Below are 24,494 nucleotides of genomic sequence, written 5' to 3'. Positions count from 1 at the left end.
ATGCTATGAACTGCCAGAAGGACAAACAAATGTGTCTTGGAAGAAGTACAGCCAGAATGCTTCTTAGAAAGGAAGATAGTGAGACTTCATCTCATCTACTTGGGACATGTTATGAGAAGGGACCAGTCCCTGGAGAGGAACAAACTATCACCATAGACTCATTGTTTATTTTTCAGTTCTAATGATTCTCGTGCAACTGCTATTTTGGTCATCCTATACCTGGCCACTTACTCAGACTTGTTACCTGGATCTCCCTCATGTCACACAATAGCAAACTTTTCCCTTTCCATCCAGCTTCAGGTATCATTCCGCCAATACCTGCTATTTTACCTAACATATAAATTTATTCTCTTGATTTCTTTATTTTATTCTAGTCTCTCACCTCATTCTGGACTCATTTACGTATTCGGGACCACAAAACCAATGTGTAAAGCTCAGTAGATAATAGTAGAGAAGAGGAAAATGATTGAATAAGTTTTTGATTCAAATCAGTATGGAAAAATTACATTTCCTAGTCAATCCTGAGTGATTCTTGTCCCACATCTTTGATATTTACCAGAAGGTGGGTCTTTGTAGAGCTGAGTAAAAGTGAGCTGAATCCTTCTGGATAAAAGAGGTGCAAAAGGGAGTTTAAAAAAAAAATCTTCAGGAAAGGCAACCAGAGCTTATTTCAGAACCAGTCATTTTGAAATATATTAAAGCTATTGTGAGAGCTTCCCATGCCAAGGTTATGGCCTAGAAACCAAACTGTCAAAGCCGTTTTGAGCACAGATCTGTACATCTGGACACTGAGAAAACTATCAGATGGAAGAACCTCAGTGTCTGGCATAAGGTATGCATTCAGTAATTATTTCAAGGGTATGCTTACAATAACAATGTTATAGAAGTTTCTGGACAAGTACAGCAAGTGTGTAACTCCCTTTTTTCCATGACCACATAGTCTATCTGCTCTCTGTGAACACTTTCAATTGTTCCCATGGCATTTTCAACCATTAGTACGCTAATGGCTCCTAAGCATATAATACTACCCCAAACTCCAGGTTCTTATATCCACTTGTCTCCTGAACATGTCTATTTAGATGTTCTACCAGTATCTCAAACTCAATATTCCAAAATGAAGCTTTTTATTCCCTCCCCCAAATGTACTCTTTCTCTCTCTGTTCTTAACTCAGTTAATTGCACCACTCAAGAGAGTAACTGGGATAGCATTCTAGCCTTCTCTGTCTCACACTCGGTGGCCAATATTCTATTCATTTTACCTCCTAACTATTCTTAAAACTGTGTTCTACCTTCATCTGTAACATCACCACCTTAAAGCATTATCTCATCATCTCTCATATGGACTATTGCAGTGATGGTAATGTCTCTTTATCTAGTTTTGTTCCCTCAAGCCCATAGTAATCTAGCTAAATTTCAACTGTGACTGTTTTTCCTGTCTTAAAGATCTCACAGCAACAAATCATAACCTACAAGATAAATTCTTCCATGTTCTAGCTTTTATATACCTCGCCATCTTCATTACCCATCTTACCTTCCCTTATTTTACACTTATTGAAATAAAAATACTAAAGAGCATTTCCCTATACACTCCATGCTATGAAGTCTCTCCATGTGTTTACTGTTGATTTTTTTCTTCTTGCCTGCCATCTCTGCACAGTATACCCCTACTCATTCATTAATCTTGGGCATTGTATTGTGCTAAAGTTTTCCCTGCCATTCTAGTCTGGGGTAGGTAGCCCATCCTGTATTTATTTCTACCATAAAACTTCTCACATAATTATTTCACAATTATCTGTTTACATTTCATGCTCCCGCTTGAGACCACGAACAACGGCACAGGTTTGTGTTTCAGTTACCCATATGCTCCTTATCACAATGCCTAGCACATGGAACATTCAGTAAATGATTCTGAATGATATAAACATGTGTAGTACATCTAAACCCCTTGCGGTCTAGTCAATTCCAACTCATAGCAACCCTACAGAACAGAGTAGAACTGCCCCATAGGGTTTCCAAGGCTGCAATCTTTACAGAAGAAGACCGCCACACCTTTCGCCTGCAGAACAGCTTGTCGGTTCGAACTTCTGACCTTTCAGTTAGCAGCCAAGCACTTTAACCACTCTGCCACCAGGTCTCCTTGTAGTACCATCTAGATGGGCCCAAATAAGGAGGGAAAATTTGAAGTCCTTTCACCTGGTCCTCCACTGGATGTCCTTGTTAATTCTTCTTATTGCAACATGGGGCCAGGAAGGGGGAAAGGTAAACAGTAAGCATTTGTAGTTTTGTTTCTAAGATTACGGACATTATTACTTAGAATGAATTTTAATGAAAATAACACGAGTTTGGAATCAGAGAAGCCAATTTCTAATTTGGGTTCCCCACTCAAACAATATGAACTTGGGCTCACGGTCACTCTGGACCTCAATGTCTACCTCCTCAAAATGAGGGAAATAGTACCTATTTGGAGCCCTGGTGGCACAGTGATTAGGAGCTCAGCTGTTAACCAAAAGAAACCAGACACTTCTTGGAAACCCCACAGGGCAGCTCTACTCCGTCCTATAGGTTGCTATGAGTTGGAATTGTCTCAATGGCAAAGGATTTGGTTTTGTTTTTGTAGGATTGTTTTAAGAATAGGGGATAAAAGAGCCTGGCGCACTCAATATTCTGTTGTTATTATTATTATATCTGTTATAAAATAGCTCTGGATATATTATAGTAAACTAAGCATTTTATTTAAAAATGAGTTAATATTTATAAAGCACTTCAACAGTGCCTAGCATGCATATCGTGTGTGTACGTGTATGCCTAAAAGATACAATTTTCTAAAAATTAAATTGTTTTAATTACTATTTAATATATACACTATAAATAACAAAAATCTTAAACTATTCGTAATTCACAGTTCATATTTCTGAAATAAACCAAATTAGAATTGTACATCTGCAGTGGAGATTATTAAAGTATTATTAGTTACTCTGAAGAGCATAGTACTGGTGAATGGAATAATGAATAAGTGAAAGAATGAAAATGTGGTGTATTTAAGTATCTGTTAAACATAATAAACTATAATTACACAGTTATAGTCAGGCAAGAAGGGCCTCATCTGAAAGCAAAGATGAGCTTGCCAATCTGTACGAATGGCGTTTTCACCTTGTTTTGAATATGAGAACTACTGGAAGTTTCCCCAAATTTAGAATATGTCTTGCTTTATCAGAGTAAGTTTTTTGTTTGTGAAAACTTTTACCAAGAGAGGTTGAGTTCTGACAAGATGGGAAGTTTAGGATTTGTTTCATAAATGGGGTCACACAGCAGAGTGTGGTATGTAAGACAGAGAGCGAGACAGAAAGGCTTATGAACATGAAGAGTACAGGTGCCCTGACTTATCTATGAAAAATTTAAATGATTAACTGGCAACTAGTCTAAAAGAAGATATTTAAAAATACTTAAAGTACCCCCCCTTTGTAAGGAACTAAATGACCATTAATAATTCTATTGATCAAATGAAGCTGTAAAGCAGTATTCTGGTCATGCAACCCAAATCACAAAAAAGCCAGAAAACATTTCTGTTGAAGTGTGGAGTATCATGTGATGATTTGATTGGTACTTCACAAGGATTCATTCCAAAAGAGCAGCCTTCTTGGTGAAATAAAGGCTACTTAGTCTGATTTGTTCTGATGCTTTACCTCCTCTGACAAAGTCTTTCAGTTTTTGTCCTCTATTGTTTACGGCCTAGACCTAAAGTTACTTCTGTACATGCTACCTTCTTTCCTTCCTTCTCCAACTAGACTCTATGAGGCAGGACCTGTGGATGACTTCTCTCTCTGTCTTCATACAAAGCCCTTTGCCTGGCGCTCAATAGATGCTCAACTCATGTCTACTGAATAAATCAACTTATTATATGTATTTAGCTTGATATGAGCCATTTTTACTCTAATATTAAATATTGTTAACATCTTAGAAGGGAAGAAAAAAAAAAGAGAGAGAGTACTGTGCCTCAGAGCCAATGATTATTTTCATTTTGTTGTATTTTATATTAATTTTGAGACAGCAGGAAAAGAAACTACACTAATGTGACTATTTTAAGGGTAAAGAGGTCTAGTAAATATGCTAGTAACTCACTTTATCTTTGCCTATTGAACACCAGGAACATGGAAGATGTGGCCCCGGTTTTAGAAGGAAGATGATTTACTACCTGCAGGCTCTATTTGCAGTTAATCTCTACTGACTTGTGACTTTGGTTAAGAGAGTTAAATCACGGTTTCCTCCTTTCACAAATGTGGATAACACTGCCTACTTTATTTACCCCACCGGCTTAAACTGATAAGTAAAACATTTTCTGTGAAAGCATTTTGGCTTTGAAAATTGTCATTCAAATGTAAGGGCTCGTCTTGATATACCAAAAGCAGATTAATGTTGGGAATCTCACACTTTATTTTAGATGAAGCTTTTGATCCCTTCCAGGAACAAGGCATTGCCAAGTCTGATAAGCCACCCTCCACAATTTAGGCAGTTCGATACTGATGGTCAAACTTCAGCTTAACAGTTATGTAAACCTCTCACAGTGAAGGAAAATGCATTCTTTCTTTGGTATCCTTAGTATCTAATGTAATACTCAGGCATAGCAGCACTCAGTGAAGATCCATTAATGATTTTTTTTGTAAAATTGTTAATGGAATACTTTATAATGGTCAAAAAGGTAGGTTTTAGACTTAAGCCCCCTGAGTTCAAATCCCAGCCCCACCACTTTCTGTGTGTCTTTGGTCAATTTATTTAGCCCTTAAAACCTTATGTTTCCTCTTCTGTAAAATGAAAATAATAACAGAGCCTCTGCCATGGGCTGTTGGTAGGATTAAATTTAGGTAAAGTCCTAGTACAGTGCCTGGCATACAGTAAGCACTGAATAAATTCTCATTTATTGATATTCATCCATTTCTTAGATGCTAGGAATTACATTCTGTTTATCATTGTTTATTGGGTGTGATAAATTAACAGATTAATAGGTAATGTAAAGGGTAGACTACATGTGGCTTAACAAATAACATCACAATCACCTAACAGATATCACAGGAACCCCTGTTTTGGCATGGGGTGGCCCTCTCTGCAGCCATGGCTCTTCCCCAGCCTGGCAGTCAAGCACACAATTACGTCTTTCTGTTTGCTCCTGTCCTTGTTCATGCTCACCAGGTACAAAGACAGGAGACTGGCCCAGCACAAGTCGGAAATAGAATGTTTCACCCCCAAAGGGAGTATGGGGAATGGTGGGAGAGCAACAATGAGCAGGTAAGCAAACCGTGAGTGGCCTGAGGTGGTGTGAAATAAATGTATGTGAGCTAGAGGAACAGGCGGCTCCCTGGTCCAGGTCCTCACTAAACTACGCGTTCCATACAGTACGTCCAACCTCGGCCACCACTGGTTTTCTGTGTATATTTGATTTGCAAAACCCATGCCATTCTCATGTGAAGTGACGGGAGCCTCCTGTCCCAGACGCTGCTGTCTTTCCAGGGCCGTGCGCTTTGCATGTCTGAAGCCTTAGCTCTCAGTCAGTTCTCCCCTGGGTTTTTACTTATTGGTCAAATGGTTCCGGAGTTTGCAAAGTGGAAGAGACTGGTGGAAATTTACAGGACTAGTCTATCATTTCATAAAACAAATGCAAAGGCCTAGAACTGATTTTAAGGAAAGGGCTGCAATTGAGGGAAGACTCTGGCCCCTGATCCCAGAGAAGCCTGGGAATTTATCTGACTTCCTTTGATTATAATACCTCACAGCCAAACCAGTGCACTGTAGAGGCAAGAAGCTTTTCTTGAACTGAAATGGGGAAAGCTAATCCTCCTCTAGCTTTGCAGCTCCTTTACTTCCTTCTGTTTCGTCTGAACACTCCTTGTTGCTGCGCTGTGCATGTTTCTTCATGCTAGGTAACCCCAACTGAGTTAATCGCAGTAAACTGGGGTGTTTGGAGCTATAAGCATCAACTGAGCCGTGTTGCATGAAATGAACGTGCTTTATTGCTTGGGATTGGGTTTCAGGAAGAGGGCTCTGGAGATAAAGATTGCAAAGACTGGCCTTAAACAGTTCCAGAACTCTGGAGGAACTTTGAGTTGGAGGATCACCCACCATGAGCTAACTCTCCACCTCTCATTTGTTATGGCATTTCTCAATCCATCTCTGGTACAGAGATGTGGAAGGGAAGCTCTTGCAAATCAGCCTGGGTCAGAGAAAGGGAAAGTCCAGGAGGTAGAGTACATACACACGTGTGCATGTGCTCAGAGCTGAGCTTGTGACCCAGCTGCATAGCAAGAAGATAATCTTGCTGAATTCTGTTGAATTTTCACCTCCAGACATCGTGTTTGCTTCCTCAGTGGTGGGCTCCTTCTCGTTTTTAATATAATGACTCACTTTTTCCAAGGATCATTGCATTGCACAACTGCAGAGGGACCATTCACACTGTAGTCTGTGAGAATGGTTCCCAGAGCTGTGCAGTGTACAGCCTGAGCAGTGATTCATTAAAGTCCTGCCTGGCCAAGGGGTTGGCTAACTTTGTCTATAGCTCCTAAAGAAATATAATTGTGTGTAAATATATAGTCACATAAGTGTGCCCATAGATGTATCTGGTGGCCTTATGTCCATGATCCCTTCATACAGCTATTTTTGGATCGTAGTATGACAGAAAGAAGAGTCTCAATGTATCAGTTTGTGAGAATAATTTAACAGACTGTTACTGGGACTCCTGGTTTCCTTCCACTTAGGTATTACACAGTGGCACAACTTCTGTCCTTGAAAATCAGGCACAAGGCATCAAAGTTGGCTGGACAATGTGGAAGTGGCTGCATCAAATGAAAGCCCAAGGGCTCTGTCCAGAATGACTTCTGATTTGAGTCAATTGTCTAGAACTGGAGTTCCCCAACATAACAAACCTGGCTGCCTATCAAATTTACTGAAGCTAAATCTTTGGGCATACAGCCTAGTTTAACAAGATTCCTAGGGTCATTTCAATTTTGTCAGTTCATAACGTGGTATTTTGTAACAATCCAATTGCCTAGGAGAGGACATGGACCTGTTCATACCAAGCATTAGATTTCAATTTTTCCATCCACTGTTCTTGGGACTGTTTATTCAACCCTGGGAACTCAGATCTGAATAGCCTAGGGATTAAATTTGTCTAATACTGGCTTGAGTGAGAATATGGGAGTGAAGAGGGTGAGGAAGAAGGTGGGACAAAGAGGGTTAGGGGACCCTGGATCAAACAGACCAACCTTCTTTTTGTAAGATCCAAATCTGCAGAGGTAGCCCCTTAAGAAGCAAATGTGTCCATCTGGGAATGGCCCAGTTTTCTCTAGGACTGAGCTTTACTGGGGTGGCAACATATCTTTCGCTTTTTGTTTCCTCATTTGTTTGGATAGAACCATAGTCACAGTAAGGCTTATTACATTGATATGTCCTGGTGGGACAGAGGCAAACAGTGTATTCTGTAGTAAGAACGATTCTGATTGAGTAACCACCTCAGCTCCACATACCCACAGAAACATTGGGAACAAATGGTCTTTTTTTTTTTTACTTTCTCTTCCTTCTCATTTCTGTAGCCTTAAAGAAAAACTGACAAAGAGTATGGTAGGGAATCCTTCAGAGCTCTAAGAGAACTTTCCCTTAGGGAGTGGAAAGAGTCTAGAGGCACATTAAGGGAGAACCCAAAATTCCTGAGGCCTTTGTATCTTCTTGTCCACCTTCTTATTTGTTCACATAAACATGCACATGCACACGCACATGCACACTGACATTTATCCAGGAGAAATAAATTTAATATAAGCATTAAGGGAAAAGATGGCAAAGAGGAGACAACTTTCGTGTAAGCCATTCCTAAGGAAGGAGTTGTAGCAGTAATCGATCCCACTTTGCTTACTCTGGAATTGAATGGAAGGACAGGGAAAAGATAATATGTATGTGAGACTTTTATAGGTCCTATTAGTATCAGCTGGTAAAAAACCTCTTTCTCATCCATTCCTACTCCCTTCCCCCAGCTGCTTCCCAGAGCCATAGTCAAGCATCATAAGGGCCCCATGTTGCCATTTACTCTTGCAACATCTGGGCTAGTTCTGTGCCCACTGCCAAACAACGAGTCCCAGGGAAGCACTAAGGGAAGCTCAAACAACCACAAAAAACCAGGAGTATAACCCTGCTTCTCCTTTGTCCATGTTTTCGGTAATAAAACTGTGGAATGGGCTGGGTTCTATGAATTCATGTCTCATGTGATTCTCCCAGAGCCAAGATGCCTTTTAGGGAGAAAGAGAGTTTTACAATGCATGCAGTAATAGCACAGCAGAACACTATTATCTTGATCTCTAAGACTGGCAAGAATTTAGAGACACTTCCTCATTCCTCCCTCCACCTTCCAGCCCTACAGCTGGAAAGGAATGAGAGAATTGTATGTATCCCTGACACTCTAGCTTCTTGAAATACTACATTGCTGTGTTCCCTTCTGTGAACAGTTTTTTTTCCCCCCTTCTGTCTGAATATAGGATAACTTGTCATCTTGTCATATTTTCACAGTGGACAGCCTAAGAGTGTTTCAGCACAGAGTCCTCCTGATTGCAGGAGAAGTGAGAGTCCTAAACAGACAGGTGCTCTAAGAGCCAGAAGTTCTCTAACGCTGTTACTGTGTGAGTTCATACGGAGAGGGTCTAACCTCAGGAATGGCTAAAACTGCACCGATGAATGTTACTATCTCCTAATGTCTCAGTAGGGACCTTTCATCAGCGTACTCATTGGAGTCTGTGTTGTAATGTGCTCATGTTGTACCCCATGAAGTAGAGGACTAGATGTTCTGAGTCTCCAAGTCTCTCCCTGAGAAAGGGCTGTGTTAGTCAAATGTAATAAATGGAGCTATAGCTCCCTGCAGTGCTAGAAGAAAGAAGGGTGGAAAGGGGTTATTTTTATTGTTGATATTTGATGATATCAGTTACCGAATTATTAATGATCCAAAAGTTGATTTTCACGTAGTAGATGCAGGATCTATGTTTAATAGGTATAAATATTTAATAAAGCCTTAGAAATTCTGGTAACAGTGATGTCATAATAGTCAATACTAAATTTAACAGTATCTCAAGATTTGAAAGATAGCTCCAAAGTGTCATGTCTGTGTTAGGATTGTTTTACCTTTCATTCATTCGTTCTTTCATGTAACATTCATTCATTAAGTATCTACTATGAGCCAAGAACTTACTAGACCCTGGATATAAATGGATGAATAAGACATGATTAGCGCTCTTGAAGCAACCCTTGCGGCATAGTAGATGAGAGCTACAGCTGCTAATCAAAAGGTCGGCAGTTTGAATCCACCAGGTGCTCCTTGGAAACCCTATCGGGCCATTCTACTCTGTCCTATAGGAATCCTCTGAGTTGGAATTGACTTGATGGCAATGTGTTTTTTGTAGTGCTCTTGAAAACATGTAGTCTAATGGGGAAGAAAATCAGAAAAATAGATAATTGCAATGTAGTACAGAACCCCTCTTTCATAGGACAACCAGTTTATCTATGCCTCAGATTACCTCTTTATTTGATTATCATAAATGATGCTAGTGAAATAGAATTAAGAGTAGTAAAAATTAAACAATAATCTTAATTGAGTGCTCAGGAAGGGCAACATACAGTTACATAAAACTCAGGGTCCATGGAAGAGAAAGGTTCTGCCTTCCCAGTATAGTAGAAAACAGCTAGTTGCTCGGTAATAAATTAGGACTTCTGTAGTAGTTCTCTCTTCATTCCTCCCCAAGGTCAATTCCAGATTCATGTTCTTATTTATATTTAGGGATGTTCTAAAATACTAATAATTAACATTACTATAACTATGTATGACATTATGAATAATCCCTTCACATATATTATGCATTAAATTCTCCCAAGAATATCATAAGGAAAAATTTTTTTACTTCCATTTTACACAGATGAGGACAATGAGGTTGAAGGACATTAAATAAATTAACAAAGTAATTATTAGTATTATTAGGGATTAAATGGTTTACATAAGAGTACTTTAGACAACATTCAGAAAAACTAAAATCTTAAATCCTGGCTCTGACTCTGCCCAGGGTGTGACCTTGGACTGTCATTTTACCTCTCTAATCTCCATTTTCTATGAAATGAGGATGAAAATAGAGCACTTTGCTTATTATGTCAGTGTGAGGATTAAATGAGATAATGCAAGAATGGCACCTTAGCACACTGCCTAGCACACAGCAAGCACTCAATAAATTTCAGTTACTATTACCCAACGTTACTCAGTTTACAAGGTCCATTTCGTCTTCTGTTTTATTCTCCACCCTGCTATAATGGCTGTTTTCTCAGAAATCAATTCTGAAAAAATAAAATGATATCTAATAACAAATTCAATGATATAATTTCCTGCACTGTATTTCATGTTCTCTCATAGTTACCTGTAAAAGCAGCCAAAATTTATTGGGTGCTTACACAAGCCAGACACTGTTTTAAGTGATTTATCTGTAAGATCTCTTATTTCATCTTAGGAAAAAGTAAATGTTAAAGCCCAGATTGGAGAGTTAATCAGTCTGACTCTGGAATTCACACTCTAACCACTATGATATCTGCCACCCAGGATAAAAGCCAAACACACTCTCTGAGAATCCAAGGTCCTTCACAACCTAACCCTAACTTAAACCTTTTTGACCTTTATTCTCTGTTTCAGCACATGTTCTCTTCTCCAGACATCCCAAATTCCTTACTATTCACCAAACACACTCCTTTCTTCGATGCCACATCTTAACACATGGTGTGTTTGTAACACAATTACCATTCCTTTCTCCTTCTAGTCATTTTCTCCAAGCCCCATTACTGTTCCACTGAGTTGGTTTTTGAAAACTCCTACTCAGTTTTCAAAACCCAACTCAAATGTGAGCTCTTCTTTGAAGCCTTTCTAATTATCATTTAGTCTATCTTATTCTTTTTTTATTCTTTCAGTCCCTCATAATTTTGAAATATTTTGTTTATGTCTGCTACTGCATATTATCAGTTGCCTGTGTCTTCTCACTAAGCTTGAGGTTTCTGAGGGAAAAGACCATATCTTGTTCACTTTACACCCTCAGTACTCGAGTGCTCTGGCTCTATTGATTCAATCAACCAATCAATCAATGTGGCTGTATGTATGTGACACTGTTTTAAGAACCATGAAGTATTTAGTACTTTTGAAGACCATCTCTACCCTAAAGGAACGGACAATCTTAATAAATAAAACTCACTTCAGATGGAACCTGCTAGAACAAAAGGTGCATTAAGTTGTTCGACCTGTGATCAAGATAATACTAAGGCCTAGATTTGGAAAGAGAGGGGCGAAAGCAACATGATCTACAGTTACGAGGTTAGGTTTCAAGAATACCTGAAGAAAAATTCACAAACTACAATATGAGGAACACTAAACCAGGTTCAAGAGACGGTCCATGGCAAGAAAAAAAAAAAAAAAAGATAGGGATGAGGTTTGGGATGACACTAAAAACCCACTGCCATCAAGTCAATTCTGACCCACAGTGACCCTGTAGGACAGAGTAGAACTGCCCAACAGGGCTTCTCAGTACGGAAGCAGATTTCCATGTCTTTCTCCCATGGAGTGGCTGGTGGGTTCAAATCGTCCATCATTTTGGTTAGCAGCCAAGCTCTTAACAACTGTACCACCAGGGCTCCTCTGATAATAATCTAGCAGACACTATATGCTGTATCTCTTTCTTAGAGATTCTCCATGAATGTTAACATATAAAGGCTTTGAGAAGTTTAATCCTACAGATATTAAACAGAAATAAGTTTAATTTTATTTAACTTATTTGACCCTGGTACCATCTATTCATGAGCCATCTATTGCCATTCTTCCTTTCTATACTGGTTGCCAATTAACTTTATAAAAATAATTAAAGAAATGATGAAAAATTTTATTTAAAAGAACAAAATTATATATTCAGAGTAGCTTATAATAATCCTTGAAATCTTATTACAAGCAATTTCCCAGGGAAGTCTTTTGTAAAACCAATAAAACTCAAAGGGATTTGAACAGACATAACTAGCTTCATTAAGTGCCACAGATACAACCCAAATTCCTAATTCCTTCTGCTTAGTTTTTTTCAAAAGAATCATTAACTACTGTGAGTATGTTACTAGATCTGCACAGTCTTCTCTTCAGTCTGTGGAAAGTATAATAAACGGTAATAAGAACACTTGGATGTCATAACTGTCATCTCAGTTTCTGTTCAATCTTCTTCTTCTCTAACACCCTTTTTTATTCTAGTTTTTAAAGGAAGAGCTGGTCAAAGCCTTTTTGGAAGGCTGCTAGCCTTGCCTGTTAAATATATAATAATACACACACACAATCCATTTTTATAGATACTTTAGCGGTTATATGCAAATACAAATGTTTTTGAGACAACAGATTTGACAGCTTGATTTGTTGTAAAAAGGAAGAAAAAAATAAAATAGTTTCCGATATAACAAATGCCAAATAAAAAGGGGAACAATCATCAAATCCAAACTCTTAAGCTCCAGAGAAGGAAGTAAATTATAGGAGGATACTTTCTCATTTTAGTCGCACTTCAAGATGTGGGTAAAATCTCACCATAGTATCCACCTAATCTTATTGCCATATTCCTACTATCAAAAAAAAAAAAAACCCGTTGCCGTCCAGTTGATTTCAACTCATTGTGACCCTATTGGACAGAGTAGAACTGCCCCATAGTGTTTCAAAGGAGTGCCTGGTGGATTCGAACTGCCGACCTTTTGGTTAGCAGCCATAGCACTGAACCACTATACCACCAGGGTTTCCATATTCCTATTAGTTGGGTAACACTGAAATATGGGCGTAAGCAATTCAGTAAAGCTAAATGTTGAATGAATTATTCCATTTAAATCTATGCTCCAGGAGTCATTTTGAACTGATTCTTCCACACAAGGATCCTTTAAATTAAAATACACGCACACACACAATGTTTATACATCCCTTATTAAGCATTAAGGCACTACGCTCCGTATTCAGAATTCAAAGAAGTTTGAAATGGGTTTCTACATTTAACAATATTTTGCCACTATACTCCATGTGTCTTCAGAGCAGAGACCATGATTTTATATTACTCTGTATGCCCTACTCTTAGAACCGGTAAGCCATGGGAAGTCATGAGCTTTGGTAACATATATATAGGATTTGACAGCTTCAGTATTTTCTACTTTTGTGCACAGAAGTCCTTGAACTTCTCTAAAACTCGGTTTCATAGTCTGTAAGATGAGCGTGATGTTTTCAACTGCTTAGCATAGTTTTTGATGAATTAATAATAATGTGTATTTGAAAACACATATACACAAATATTTTAAAAGAATGGGGAGATCAGACAAATAAGCACAAGAAAGAGTACTGCAAGTGAAAAAAATTAATCAAGAACTCTGCAACAGTTAAGCACTTGGCTGTTAACCAAAAGATTGGTGGTTTGAAACCACCCAGCTGCTTGTTGGGAGAAAGACCTGGTGACCCGCTCCCATAAAGATTACAGCCTAGAAAACCCTATTGGGCAGTTCTACTGTGAACTATGGTCACTATGGGGTCGAAATTGACTCAACGGCACTCAATGACAACAAGTGATTTTGTAAGGATTGAGAGAAAGGAGAGGTCTCTGTGGTTGGTGAGAAACCAAGAAGACTGACATGAGCAGAACAGTGGTGCACTGAATAGGTTTAAGAAGCCATTTTAATAGTGCAGGGGTACAGTCTTAAGTATCGTATGCATCCCAAAGGGGGCAGAACTGAAACTGATTTACTGCCTTATATCTGCAATATGTGCCCATTTTATCCAGTAAGAAAATATAATCAAGAAAAATCACCTCCTTAAACCAGGAACCTGCTACAGGTAAGAAGCATGTTGGTGGTGGATCTCCAACAAGGGTTCAAGCCTCAAAACTAAGGTGTTCTTCATACATCTAAGTTACAAGCTTTAGCTGAGGTACTTAACCTAAAATCGAAAGGTGGCTACGGGAAGAAAGCATTTCCTATTTTGGCAAAAAAGAAAAGAAAAACTCCTTCTATCTTTAGTCAGAGCACATCAACTACAACCTGGAGCTTAAAACTCAGGTATAAGGAGTCATTCAGTTTTGAGGCTTGAGCCCAGGTAAACTAAGCTACAGGTAAAAAAAAAAAAAAAAAACAACTTAGTTTGAGAAAGAAAACTCTGTGATGACCCAACAAAATGCCTATGCTTGGCACACGTTCCTGTATTATATCCTACTTTATTAAATGCTTCCTCTACAAGAGTGGGGTGGGGGGGTAGCAGTAATGGGGACACCATTAAATACTTAAATAACACACCCTGAATGGATAAGCAACACCTTGAAGAAGCTTCCTGTTGCTGTCGAGGGAGTCCATGGGTGGTGCAATGGCTAATGTGCTTGGCTGCTAACTGAAAGGCCAGAGCTTTCCTCATTGTCTAAAAGATTAATTACATCTACAAATGTTAATTAAAACTTAACATCTTCCTGAAGAAGAACAATGACTGGGGCCAGTCCAAGGTTAAGGTCAACAGATGAGGCTTGTTTTGGTTGAGCTGGAGACAGAAGACCAAACACGTAAAATATTAAATCACAATACATAATTTTTATAGTTGAATAACATAGAAGCCATGAGTAATTATTCATTCATTCATTTACTGATCAAGCATGTAAATTACATATGTATCTAAAAATTTGACCACCACTCTGTCCTAACGTATTAGGTCACCTATTTGTTCCAGACACTGATAAGAAGTTAATTGCTGATGAGTTAGTCAGACAGCAAAGAAAGGAGAAGAAGATCCTTCTAAGCCAGGGGTGGCCAGGAAGAATTTTACAGCAGAAAAAAAGAGGCAAACTCAAACATCTGAGGCCTTAACTTCTACTCCATCCTCACACAATCAAACTGGGCTACAGGTTATTTCTTTAAAATTCTTTGTAGATTTCTGAACTTCTGTCACTGCTTTCCTTCATGTAGGTCAATGCCTACCACTCTATTTTTGTATTGTACCCCAATCTACCAATTCCTGAAGGTGGTCTGTACCTTACATAATCCCAGTGAACTGACTCCTTGTTCCCAAGCTGCCATCACCCTTCCTCACCCTCCTTTCCCTTAGCCCCTTTCCACCTGCCTATTAGTTTCCTCCTTTCAAAGCCTCAGAGAAAGGAAAAACTACTCTTTTCCTTCAAAATGCTGTAAATAATGCAAACTGTTACCTTTAAACTGAATTCAATTTTACCCTCTTTGATCATATACCCTGGTGGTTAAGAGCTATAGCTGCTAACCAGAAGGTCAGCAGTTTGAATCCACCAGGTGCTCCTTGGAAACTCTATGGTGCAGTTCTACTCTGTCCTATAGGGTCGCTACAAGTTGGTATGCACTTGATGGCAACGGGTTTGGTTGGTTTGGATGATCATACATCAAGAATCTCTACGTCAATAACTCTCAACCATAGTATCAAAAAATAATGAGTTGCAATCATTTATGAAGATTTTCACATATGATTTGTTACCAATACTGAAACACCAAAATTTTCAAAGTAGTGAAAATTTAAGGTTATCCCTGCAATTACACCATTCGCATTTACTGATTTTCCAAAATAAGTCAAAAGAGAATTACCACTATCAGGATAGGAATTGACTGTGCTTCACAAAGGACAAACTGTCTTTTATTACATCATAATATGAAAAAAGGGCTGAGTGAACTGTTATATTAATCTGTATGGTTTTAGGCTTCAAGTATCTTCATCATCAGAGCATCCAATCACTATCCCTGATAAATGTGGGTGCTCAATCGACCTGTGCCATTTGAGTTAAAAACTAAAGACAGATACAGGGTGATCTTTTGAGACTGTAACTTACATAATTAGGAAGTACAGAAACATAGGATAAGTGAGAGAGAAGATAAGTCAAAGGCTAATTTATCTAGTTAAAATATATTAAGATTTTAACCCAGATACCATGTGAGGCTCCTCCTCCTTGGAATAAGCAGCACTCACTTCACAGAAAATAGAGACAATGTGATGCCATGGAAATTGGAATTAGAAATTATGAGATGGTACTAGTCCCAGTTTTCCATTTGCTATGTGATCTTGGGAAAACCACCTTAATCTGACTGAGCCTTAGTTTTCTCATCTTTGAAACGGGGATATAGGCCCCCCCTGCTATCCGAAAGTACAGCATTCCTGGGGAAACCTTTCGTAAGCTTAAATGGTGTAAGTGAAGAAGCAACTGCCATTAATTTATATGGGAAAAATCTTTGAGCATTCCCAGACCCAAAAAATAACATACCAAATAACACATAAAACCTAAAATGACACTAACATATAGTAAAAACAAGAATGATAAGACAAATACACAGTCCATATAAAGCAGAAATAATATATGCACATTGTAGTTCCACTTCTCAGAATTGGGAAGACCGCCAGCACACCGGAAGGCTGAGAGGTGGTGGTGGCCAAGATGGCGGCCCCAGTAGCCAGGCTAACAATGGCACAGGGGGCTGGGTTGAAGGGCTAGGATGCCAATCCCACAGAAGAGCGGGATTTACATTAACTGTCCCTACAGTTAGAGAAACGCACAGGAGACAAAAAGCGGAGACCGGTACCTCGCGATGCACGGTGCATTTATACGACACCAGGCATTTGGTTGGATGTGGCTGGCTACTTCAATAAGAGCAGAGGAATCTGAAAGTAGGAACTTGTGAAGCCGCTATGTAAAATGGCTAGTGTATGCACTGACAAACACATTTTACCAAGCGTCTTGCTTGCTCAGGAAGACTGAGAATGGGTGTGACTCTCCTGCTAAACGCTATTTTTGCTTTTCCCCTTTTTTCGTAAAAGCGAAAAGCCTCTGCAAATTTAAGTCAGCGAAAACAGGTAGTAATGTATGTCTTCCATAAATCAAACTTCCAAAAAGCAGGAGGTCCCTGTAACGGCATCGGTCCTATCTTTGAAAATCAGGGTGCTCCTAAGAGTGCTTCATCATATACTACACAGATGTAAAATGGTTTTGTTTTGATTATTGTATCTGTTTTAGATAATTTAGTCCTTGAATTCATTTTCATTCACTCAAATGCTTTTCTCTAGCCAACTCACACATCATCATGGCTATTTAAATTTTTCCTCAGTGAGATAGCTAGTCAGATGGTTTTGCCATTGTCTCATATATTCTGATGTGCTTCTTAGAGTAATTTTCAAAATCAAGACATAAGGTTTTAGAGAAGGCTCAAAAAGAAACTCTTCAACCTAATCTGGAATTTTTGAATGTAAACAATATTCAAGTTCTCAGTATTTCCTTTTAAAGTGTTATTGCCATACATTGTAATAAATAACAAAGTATGGAAAGTATACTCATAAAAACTTTAAGAAAATGAATTTGCAAGTTTTCTGCTTTCTTGAGACCCTTTCATTGACCTAATATTTTCTGGCATTGCTCCACAGGCATATTCACCAGTGGTATTTCAAATATTTTAATTCTTAAAATTCTGTTCTTATTGGGAAGCTGATAATCCCAGTACACCTCTCTCCTCCCAACCCAGACCCAGTGCCATCGAGTCCTAGTTACCCCTAAACTCACAATCACAAACAAAGAGGCTTAGTAATGAAGATTTTTTTTTTTCATAAGAAGCATTTGTTAATTCTCAGAGGGTATATTTGTTTATTCTGATGCCCCCAAAACTTTGCACATTGTGAAAGTGCCAGTAAGCCTGTAACAAAAGAGAGCCTGCTTGAAATAAGTTATTTATTAAGTGACTCATATGGAAAGAAAGAAAAAGGAGAATAAAATTTCTAAGATTAAAGTTCGAAGGTGTCTTTCTGGTAGAACCAAAATGTAAAAACACAAACGAACAAAAATCCTAATCCTCAAATAATGCTATTGAAATGTTGCTTTTTTTTTTTACCCAGAAATAAAGAACAAATCATCATAAAAGAGAGAACACTGTTACATTTTCCAAAAGGATTAATCAGTGCCTGGAGAAGAACAAGTAGTTTCTCTCAGCCAGTTCCCTCCCCAACCCCCCTTACCAAGTACCCAGTTCCTCCTTCCTCTTTTCTTCTTTCCTCCTCCTCCTCCTTTCTAAAGCCCAAGACACTCAGTGGAGGGGAGTGAAGTGCTATACAGAGAGGTAGGGAAAAATTCTCTTTCCTTTTTCTTACCTCAAGCCCCCAGGACAAACTTATAATTCTGATGCTTTATGAGAAAACAGTTTCCACAAAAATCACAAATACAATACTTTGCCTCAATTAATGGAAGGTTTGGATGATGATGAATAACCCTTTGCATTAGCAGGACTGCTATGCTTTATAAAGTACCCCAAATATATTGGATAATTTACCCAAGTCACTTAGCAAATAAGGGACAAATTTTGGATACAGATTCTACGTCTTTTCTCCTTTCCACCAATATACTGCCCTGGTAAGCTTTCATCACTGACAAGTTTCACTAAAACAGATATGTATGAATTAAAAAAATATATATAAGGAACATTCCCTTTGTGATTTTCCATCGTAGATATCAAGAACTGTATTTTTTTTTTTAGTTAATGAAATACATTTTATCTGTATACACTCAGTCCTTCTGATTAAAAGGTTTATATAAAAAGTATATTGACCCAAAGAAATAGAATTTCATTGTTATTGAATTATTTTTATAACTTAATGTTAACAGGAAAATAAGTATAAAATTTGGCTCAAAAATATTATTGAACACTTAATGTGTTCTAGGCAATACAGTGGGTATTACAGCTATCACAAGAAACTCAAACTCTGTCTTTGCCTACATGGCAATCTATTCAGCAAATGAGGAAGACATACAGCAAAGAGTTGTATGTGCCAAATGCAGGATGTTTGGGAATCTAACCTAGTCAGGTGTGTGGAGGGAGTCAGGAAAGCTTCTTTCAAGAAGAGACAAAATAAAACCTAAAAACAAACAAAAATGATTAACAACTGGTGAAGCATATAAGGAGATAGAAGAATGGAGGGAAAACAATGAAAGAACATCTTAGGAAGAGGAATAATGTGGAATTCTCCTTCACCTAAGGAAAGCATTTAGGGTAAAAAAGATAGCCCACAGGTGAAACCTTAGGAAACTCCAATATTTGTGACAGCTGGTCAGATAGAGGAGGAACAGCCAGGAAAATTTTGTCTTTACTTTGCACTGATTTCTCTCTTCCTTAAACCAGAGCTCAAAATAGCACTTAAGTACATTGTTTTTAATCTTCTGAGACTTAGTATTCATTTGGAATGCAAAACCTAACATCCTCAGGCACATTTTCCTTACCAGACCCTATTACTTACATTATCTCATTTAATCCTCACAGCAATCTTGACCAAATGAAATACTGTTTCTTTTTATGGACGCTTAAAGATTGCTCTTTTCCATATATACAGGATGGCAGACCCAGAATTAGAATCCAGGCTTTAGGATTCATTATGCAGTGCCTTTTCCAGGACACACATGTGGCCCTATTATTTTAAGAATCTTATTCACCCATCAAATGCTTATTAAGATCCTGCTGTGTGCCATGGAACAAGATAGATAAGGTCCCTATCTTCATAGTTCTTACGTTCTACTAATAAGTAGGCAGTCATTGGTCAGTCCTCCATCTCCCCACCCCCAAGAGCTCCTATTCACACATTGGGGAGAAAATCTTTCATGACCCAAGGAATGAAATGATGTGTTGAGATTTGGCCTCCATTTCTCTCATGTCTCCTCTGCCCATTTCCAGTGTTATCCAGATGGCCTCAGTGCTCTCACTCCCCCTGTGGACCCTGTGACCAAAGGCATGCCCAGGAAAGAAGTCAGTAATTTGTGTAGAATTGGTTGCTCAGGATAGCTTTTTTCTCACGTGTTCATCCAAAGGTTTTTCAATCAGTTATCATGTTTTTGTGTTTGACTACATGTGATTTCAAAGATTGTTATTGCTAATACCCAAAGTTATGTTTCATCAAAATAAGTTAAAGACATTCGAGAAAGACTTGAAAAAGCAAGTGTTTGCAAAATCTCCTGGCCCTCTAGGCTGGGAGCAAGAACTTAATAAAGCTTAGTAGGATAAATCCAGCTGTTCTAGTTTCTAGCACATGCTTTGTATTAAAAGGGCCTCAGTGACCTGAAAGCCTAATTGCTCCTTTACCAGTTGTCTGTTTATTATCCTCCTAGTAGAAGAGAAAGGGAGTAGTTGGCAACTCCCAATCCAACCCAATTAATAATCTGTGCCAAAGGAAAATGAAGAACTCCAAAGACAGAAGGAAAATACGAACCCAAGAGAAAGAAAGGGTTACATAAACCAGAGACTCCATCAGCCTGAGACCAGAAGAACTAGATGGTGCCCAGCTACCACCAATGACTGCTCTGTCAGGGAACACAACAGAGAATCCCTGATGGAGCAGGAGAAAAATGGGACGCAGACCTCAAAATCTAGTAAAAAGCCCAGACTTAACGGTCTGACTGATACTGGAGGGACCCCAGAGGTCATGGCCCCTGAACTCTCTGTTAGCCCAAAACTAAAACAATTCTCGAAGCCAACTTTCAGACAAATATTAGACTGGACTATAAGACATAAAATGATACTGGTGAGGAGTGTGCTTCTTAGCTCAAGTAGACACATGAGACTATGTGGGCAGCTCCTGTCTAGGGGCGAAATGAGAAGGCAGAGGGGGACAGGAGCTGGTTGAATGGACACGGGAAATACAGGGTGGAGAGTTGAAGTGTGATGTCACATTGTAGGGAGACCAGCTTGGGTCACATAACAATGTGCGCATAAGTCTTTATACAAGAAACTGACTTGAATTGTAAACTTTCACTTAAAGCACAATAAAAATAATTAAAAAGTAAATAATCTGTGCCAGAAGTTAGTGGACATCTGGGAAGGAGCAAAGTAACATGCTGAAAAGTTAAAAGGCTGCAGATCAAGATGATGTATAAAACAGAAAAACCAAACCCTGAAACTCTATTGGAAAGAAAGTCCACAGGTTGTCAGTACCCTTAAACTACTATGGATGTATCCTAGCCTTCAAACCCAGAAATGACTCACTCTTTGCAGCAAGTGGAGGGAAATCTCACATTCCAGAAAACTGGAGATCGCCAGTTTGCAATATATTAGGTAGATTAAGTGAAATGAGACTTAAGAGGAAGGAGCAGAGAAAGGAAAACCACAAAGTGGATTGAGACAGATGAAGGAATGGCAAGCAGTATGGGAGTCAAGTAGCATGTTGTTAAAGGGGCTGTAGAAACAGTGGTCTTTTATCAAGGGAACTGGTGTCACAGGCAGAGTGGACCTGGCAATTGCAGCCAGGCAACCCCAAGGCAGATGGGTTTCAAATGGGGTTCAAGCTCCTGGCAAAAAGGCCAGCTCCCCAGCAAAGAGCCAAGAGATCGATGGGAACTCAGAGAGAAAGGACAGCTTCTTGTTAGAGTTTCTCAGTCTATGGCTTGTGAAACACCTGCTTCAGAATCACTTTGGGGGGAAGGGACACAATGTTTCTAAAAAAATAGATTCTTGGAACTCATTCCAGAGACTTAATCAGGATCTCCTGGGGCCTGGCGGCAGGCTGAGATCTTTGACAAATGTCCTAGGTAAGTCTTCTACGCAATTAAGGTTTATGACCACTGGCTGAGATGATAAAAATGGGTTTTCCAAAGCCTTTGTTTCCAGATTGCCCAAAACTATTTGTTAGTCACAGGGCCTAAAACAGAGCTATGTGAACATTAACAGGGATCTTGGATTCCTTTGTAATGGGGAATCATACCAGAGTCTTTCCATGTAACATCCCCAAATTACTGGCCACATCCTCAGACCATATGTGAGGTTCCTAAGAGAGCCTCTACAGTTTCAGTCTTTGTCAGTTCTTAGTGATAAGGAAGGCACAGTCAGGTTCTGAGGCCTAAGCACCCATTGCTCTTCATCAGAGCAGGTTTCAGACCCAGAGGTAGAGACCCAAAAAGACTGTTTGGGAAATGGAAGAGGATGATAGGCCCTAAGGAATCAATCGAGTAGGTCAGACAACATTTAGCAAGACCCTGATATGAGAGCACTATTCTAGCACTGGAGCCCCGGTGGCACAGTGGTTAAGGGCTATAGAAGCAAACCAAAAGATTGGCAGTTTGACTCCACCAGCTGCTCCTCGGAAACCCCATGGGGCAGTTCTACTCTATCCTATGGAGTCACTATGTGACGGAATTAGCTGCAACAGGTGTGGTTTTTATTCTAGCACTTGCCTTCATGGAATTGTTATACAATTTTAGGCCTAAAAATAAATTCGTGAGAATTTGTGTGAAGTAGAAAAGTTCTAATTGATTAAAATTTTGTGTACGTGTTCGCTGAATTTGTATTTTTCCAGCAGATAGCCAACTAAGTAAACCCATGTTCGAAGTCAGTTCAGACAGAAATCCTTAGTTAAATGTACCAACCGTTGGGCTACAGAATAAAAGCCAAACTGGAACCACTCTATAGTTCCTGGTAACCCTTGAATTTCTTACTCCTTCTCTCTCCTGTGATGATTGAGTTGGTTGAGTTTACTAGGTCTTAAATTTAATGTTTCCCTTCAGAGGCAACTAACTTCAGGAAGCCCTTGCCCTGTGCCCGGCATTTCTGCACCGTCACCATACTGCAAGCCCTTGCACGTCTATGTTTGCAGCACAAACAGCTGTAGACTCAGAACTACTGCAGAATCCCCAGAAATACTTCCTTGTCATTACTAATATCCCCTTTGACATACTTTCGTAGTAATGATAAACTGCAGGCCAGATTTTTAAAATTTTTTTTAACTCAAAACAAAACAAATAAACAAAAACCACTTCCACAGTCGTTTCCCATGGTGTCTTTTGCTGCCCTAATTCCTGAAAGAATAAGAAAAATCTTTCCCACTCCAGGCCCCATAGACACCCACCATTGAGGAAGCCATGTCGAAGCGCCCTAGGGACTTCTCTAAATCACCTCTCATCTCCCTTCTCTCCACAGCTCCAATGGAAAATCTGTCACATGGGCCCAGAATGAGAGAAGCACCCGGGGACAGCACCTGTGGCAGCGGCTGTCCATTCACATCAACAAGAAAGAGAACCCCAATCAAACGGCTGTCATCAAGCCCTTCCCCAAGAGCACGGAGATCCGCGGCCTGGGCGTGAGCAGCTCGGGCGCAGCCCCAGGCGCAGGCGGTGCGGGCGGCTCGGGCGCCGGCCCTAGCGAGCCTGAGCCCCCAGAAGCCAGCCCCAAGGCGCTGTATGATGTGGCGGAGGCCGAGGAGCACTTCCCGGCGCCCGCACGGCCGCGCTCGCCGTCGCCCATCAGCACGCTGAGCCACCGCGCTGGCTCGGCCAGCCGCACAGACGACGACGTGCCCTCACTGCACTCGGAGCCCGCGGCGCGCAGCAGCTCCTCGCAGGGCTCGCTCATGGAGCAGATCAGCAGCGTGGTGACCCGCTTCACGGCCAACATCAGCGAGCTCAACTCCATGATGCTGTCCACCACAGCTCCTGGCGCTGGCGTGGGCACTCCACTCTGCTCCACCTACCTGATCCCCAAAGAGATCCAGCTGCCCACGACTATGACCACGTTCGCTGAAATCCAGCCTCTGCCCGCCATCGAGGTCACGGGCGGTGCGCAGCCTGCGGTGGGGGCCCCGCCGGCCGGGGGCGCTGCCCGGGAGACCCCTGCGGCCGGGCCCGAAGCTGCTGCAGCTGGCAAGCCGGACTTGGAGGAGTTGGTGGCTCTCACCCCGCCATCCCCCTTCAGAGACTCGGTGGACTCGGGGAGTACAACCCCCAACTCGCCCGTGTCCGAGTCGGCCCTCTGTATCCCATCGTCTCCCAAATATGACACACTTATCATAAGAGATTACACTCAGAGCTCCTCATCCTTGTGAATGTCTTTGGAAACCAGTGCGCAGTTCTACGTGCAGAGAGCCGAGACCTCCGGTGTTCACGCAAATAGAGGGACAAGCATAGTCACCTGGTTAAGACCCGAGGCGGAAGATGCCAAGTACGTCCGTAATGGAAACAAGAGATTAATAGTGCTATTTAACAACAACCGACAATAACAACTACAAATCTTTTGGCAGATTTTCTTCTAGTGGCCTTAGAAAACATGGGCTTTTAAGAAACACTGCTTATAATTTTGAGGGCTGACAAGGAGTGTGTTAAAACAGTTACATCTCAAGTGTTTTGCTGTAGGAAAGCAGTGAGTGCGAAACGGCATAATGAAGGGAAAAGGCATAGTTAATAAGCAACTGTAAAAAAAAAAAAAGTTTTGTTTGTTTACTTTAATTCTTTTCCCAGAAGATTCTTTGATTCACCAAACATGAATGTACATTTTCTAACAAACTCAAAATCTGGGACCAAATCATCAACCTTTCTTTTTTTTTTTTTTTTCTTTCCTTTAAAGACTTTGAAAAGTAGTAACTTGGGCCCGGTGTTTACTAAGGCGTTATTGTGAGTGTGTCCCGAGCATAACACCAACTGGATAGTGAGTGCTGCGCTAGGGTA

General features: G+C 40.0%; 1 protein-coding gene across 6 annotated transcripts in view; it reads left to right on the top strand.

The window, feature by feature from the left end:
• GRM5 (glutamate metabotropic receptor 5) overlaps positions 1 to 24,203 on the top strand; it is a 553,359-nt gene extending 529,156 nt beyond the window's left edge. The window contains exons 8-10 of one of the 6 annotated variants that reach the window (XM_064288814.1): positions 5,185 to 5,280; positions 22,975 to 23,089; positions 23,660 to 24,203. In XM_064288814.1, coding sequence (XP_064144884.1) covers positions 5,185 to 5,280; positions 22,975 to 23,089; positions 23,660 to 23,875 — 427 coding nt within the window. In that variant the 3' untranslated portion in view covers positions 23,876 to 24,203. Of the gene's footprint in view, positions 1 to 5,184; positions 5,281 to 22,974 lie in introns of all 6 variants that reach the window. The other 5 variants (XM_064288813.1, XM_064288816.1, XM_010598219.2 and 2 more) reach the window with 5 other exon arrangements.
• The last annotated feature ends 291 nt before the right edge of the window (positions 24,204 to 24,494 follow it).

Source organism: Loxodonta africana, chromosome 7 (genome assembly GCF_030014295.1).
Source record: "Loxodonta africana isolate mLoxAfr1 chromosome 7, mLoxAfr1.hap2, whole genome shotgun sequence".
Taxonomy (NCBI): Eukaryota; Metazoa; Chordata; class Mammalia; order Proboscidea; family Elephantidae; genus Loxodonta; species Loxodonta africana.
The sequence above is the reverse complement of the archived record's forward strand: the minus strand, read 5'-3'. Positions and strand labels throughout refer to the sequence as shown.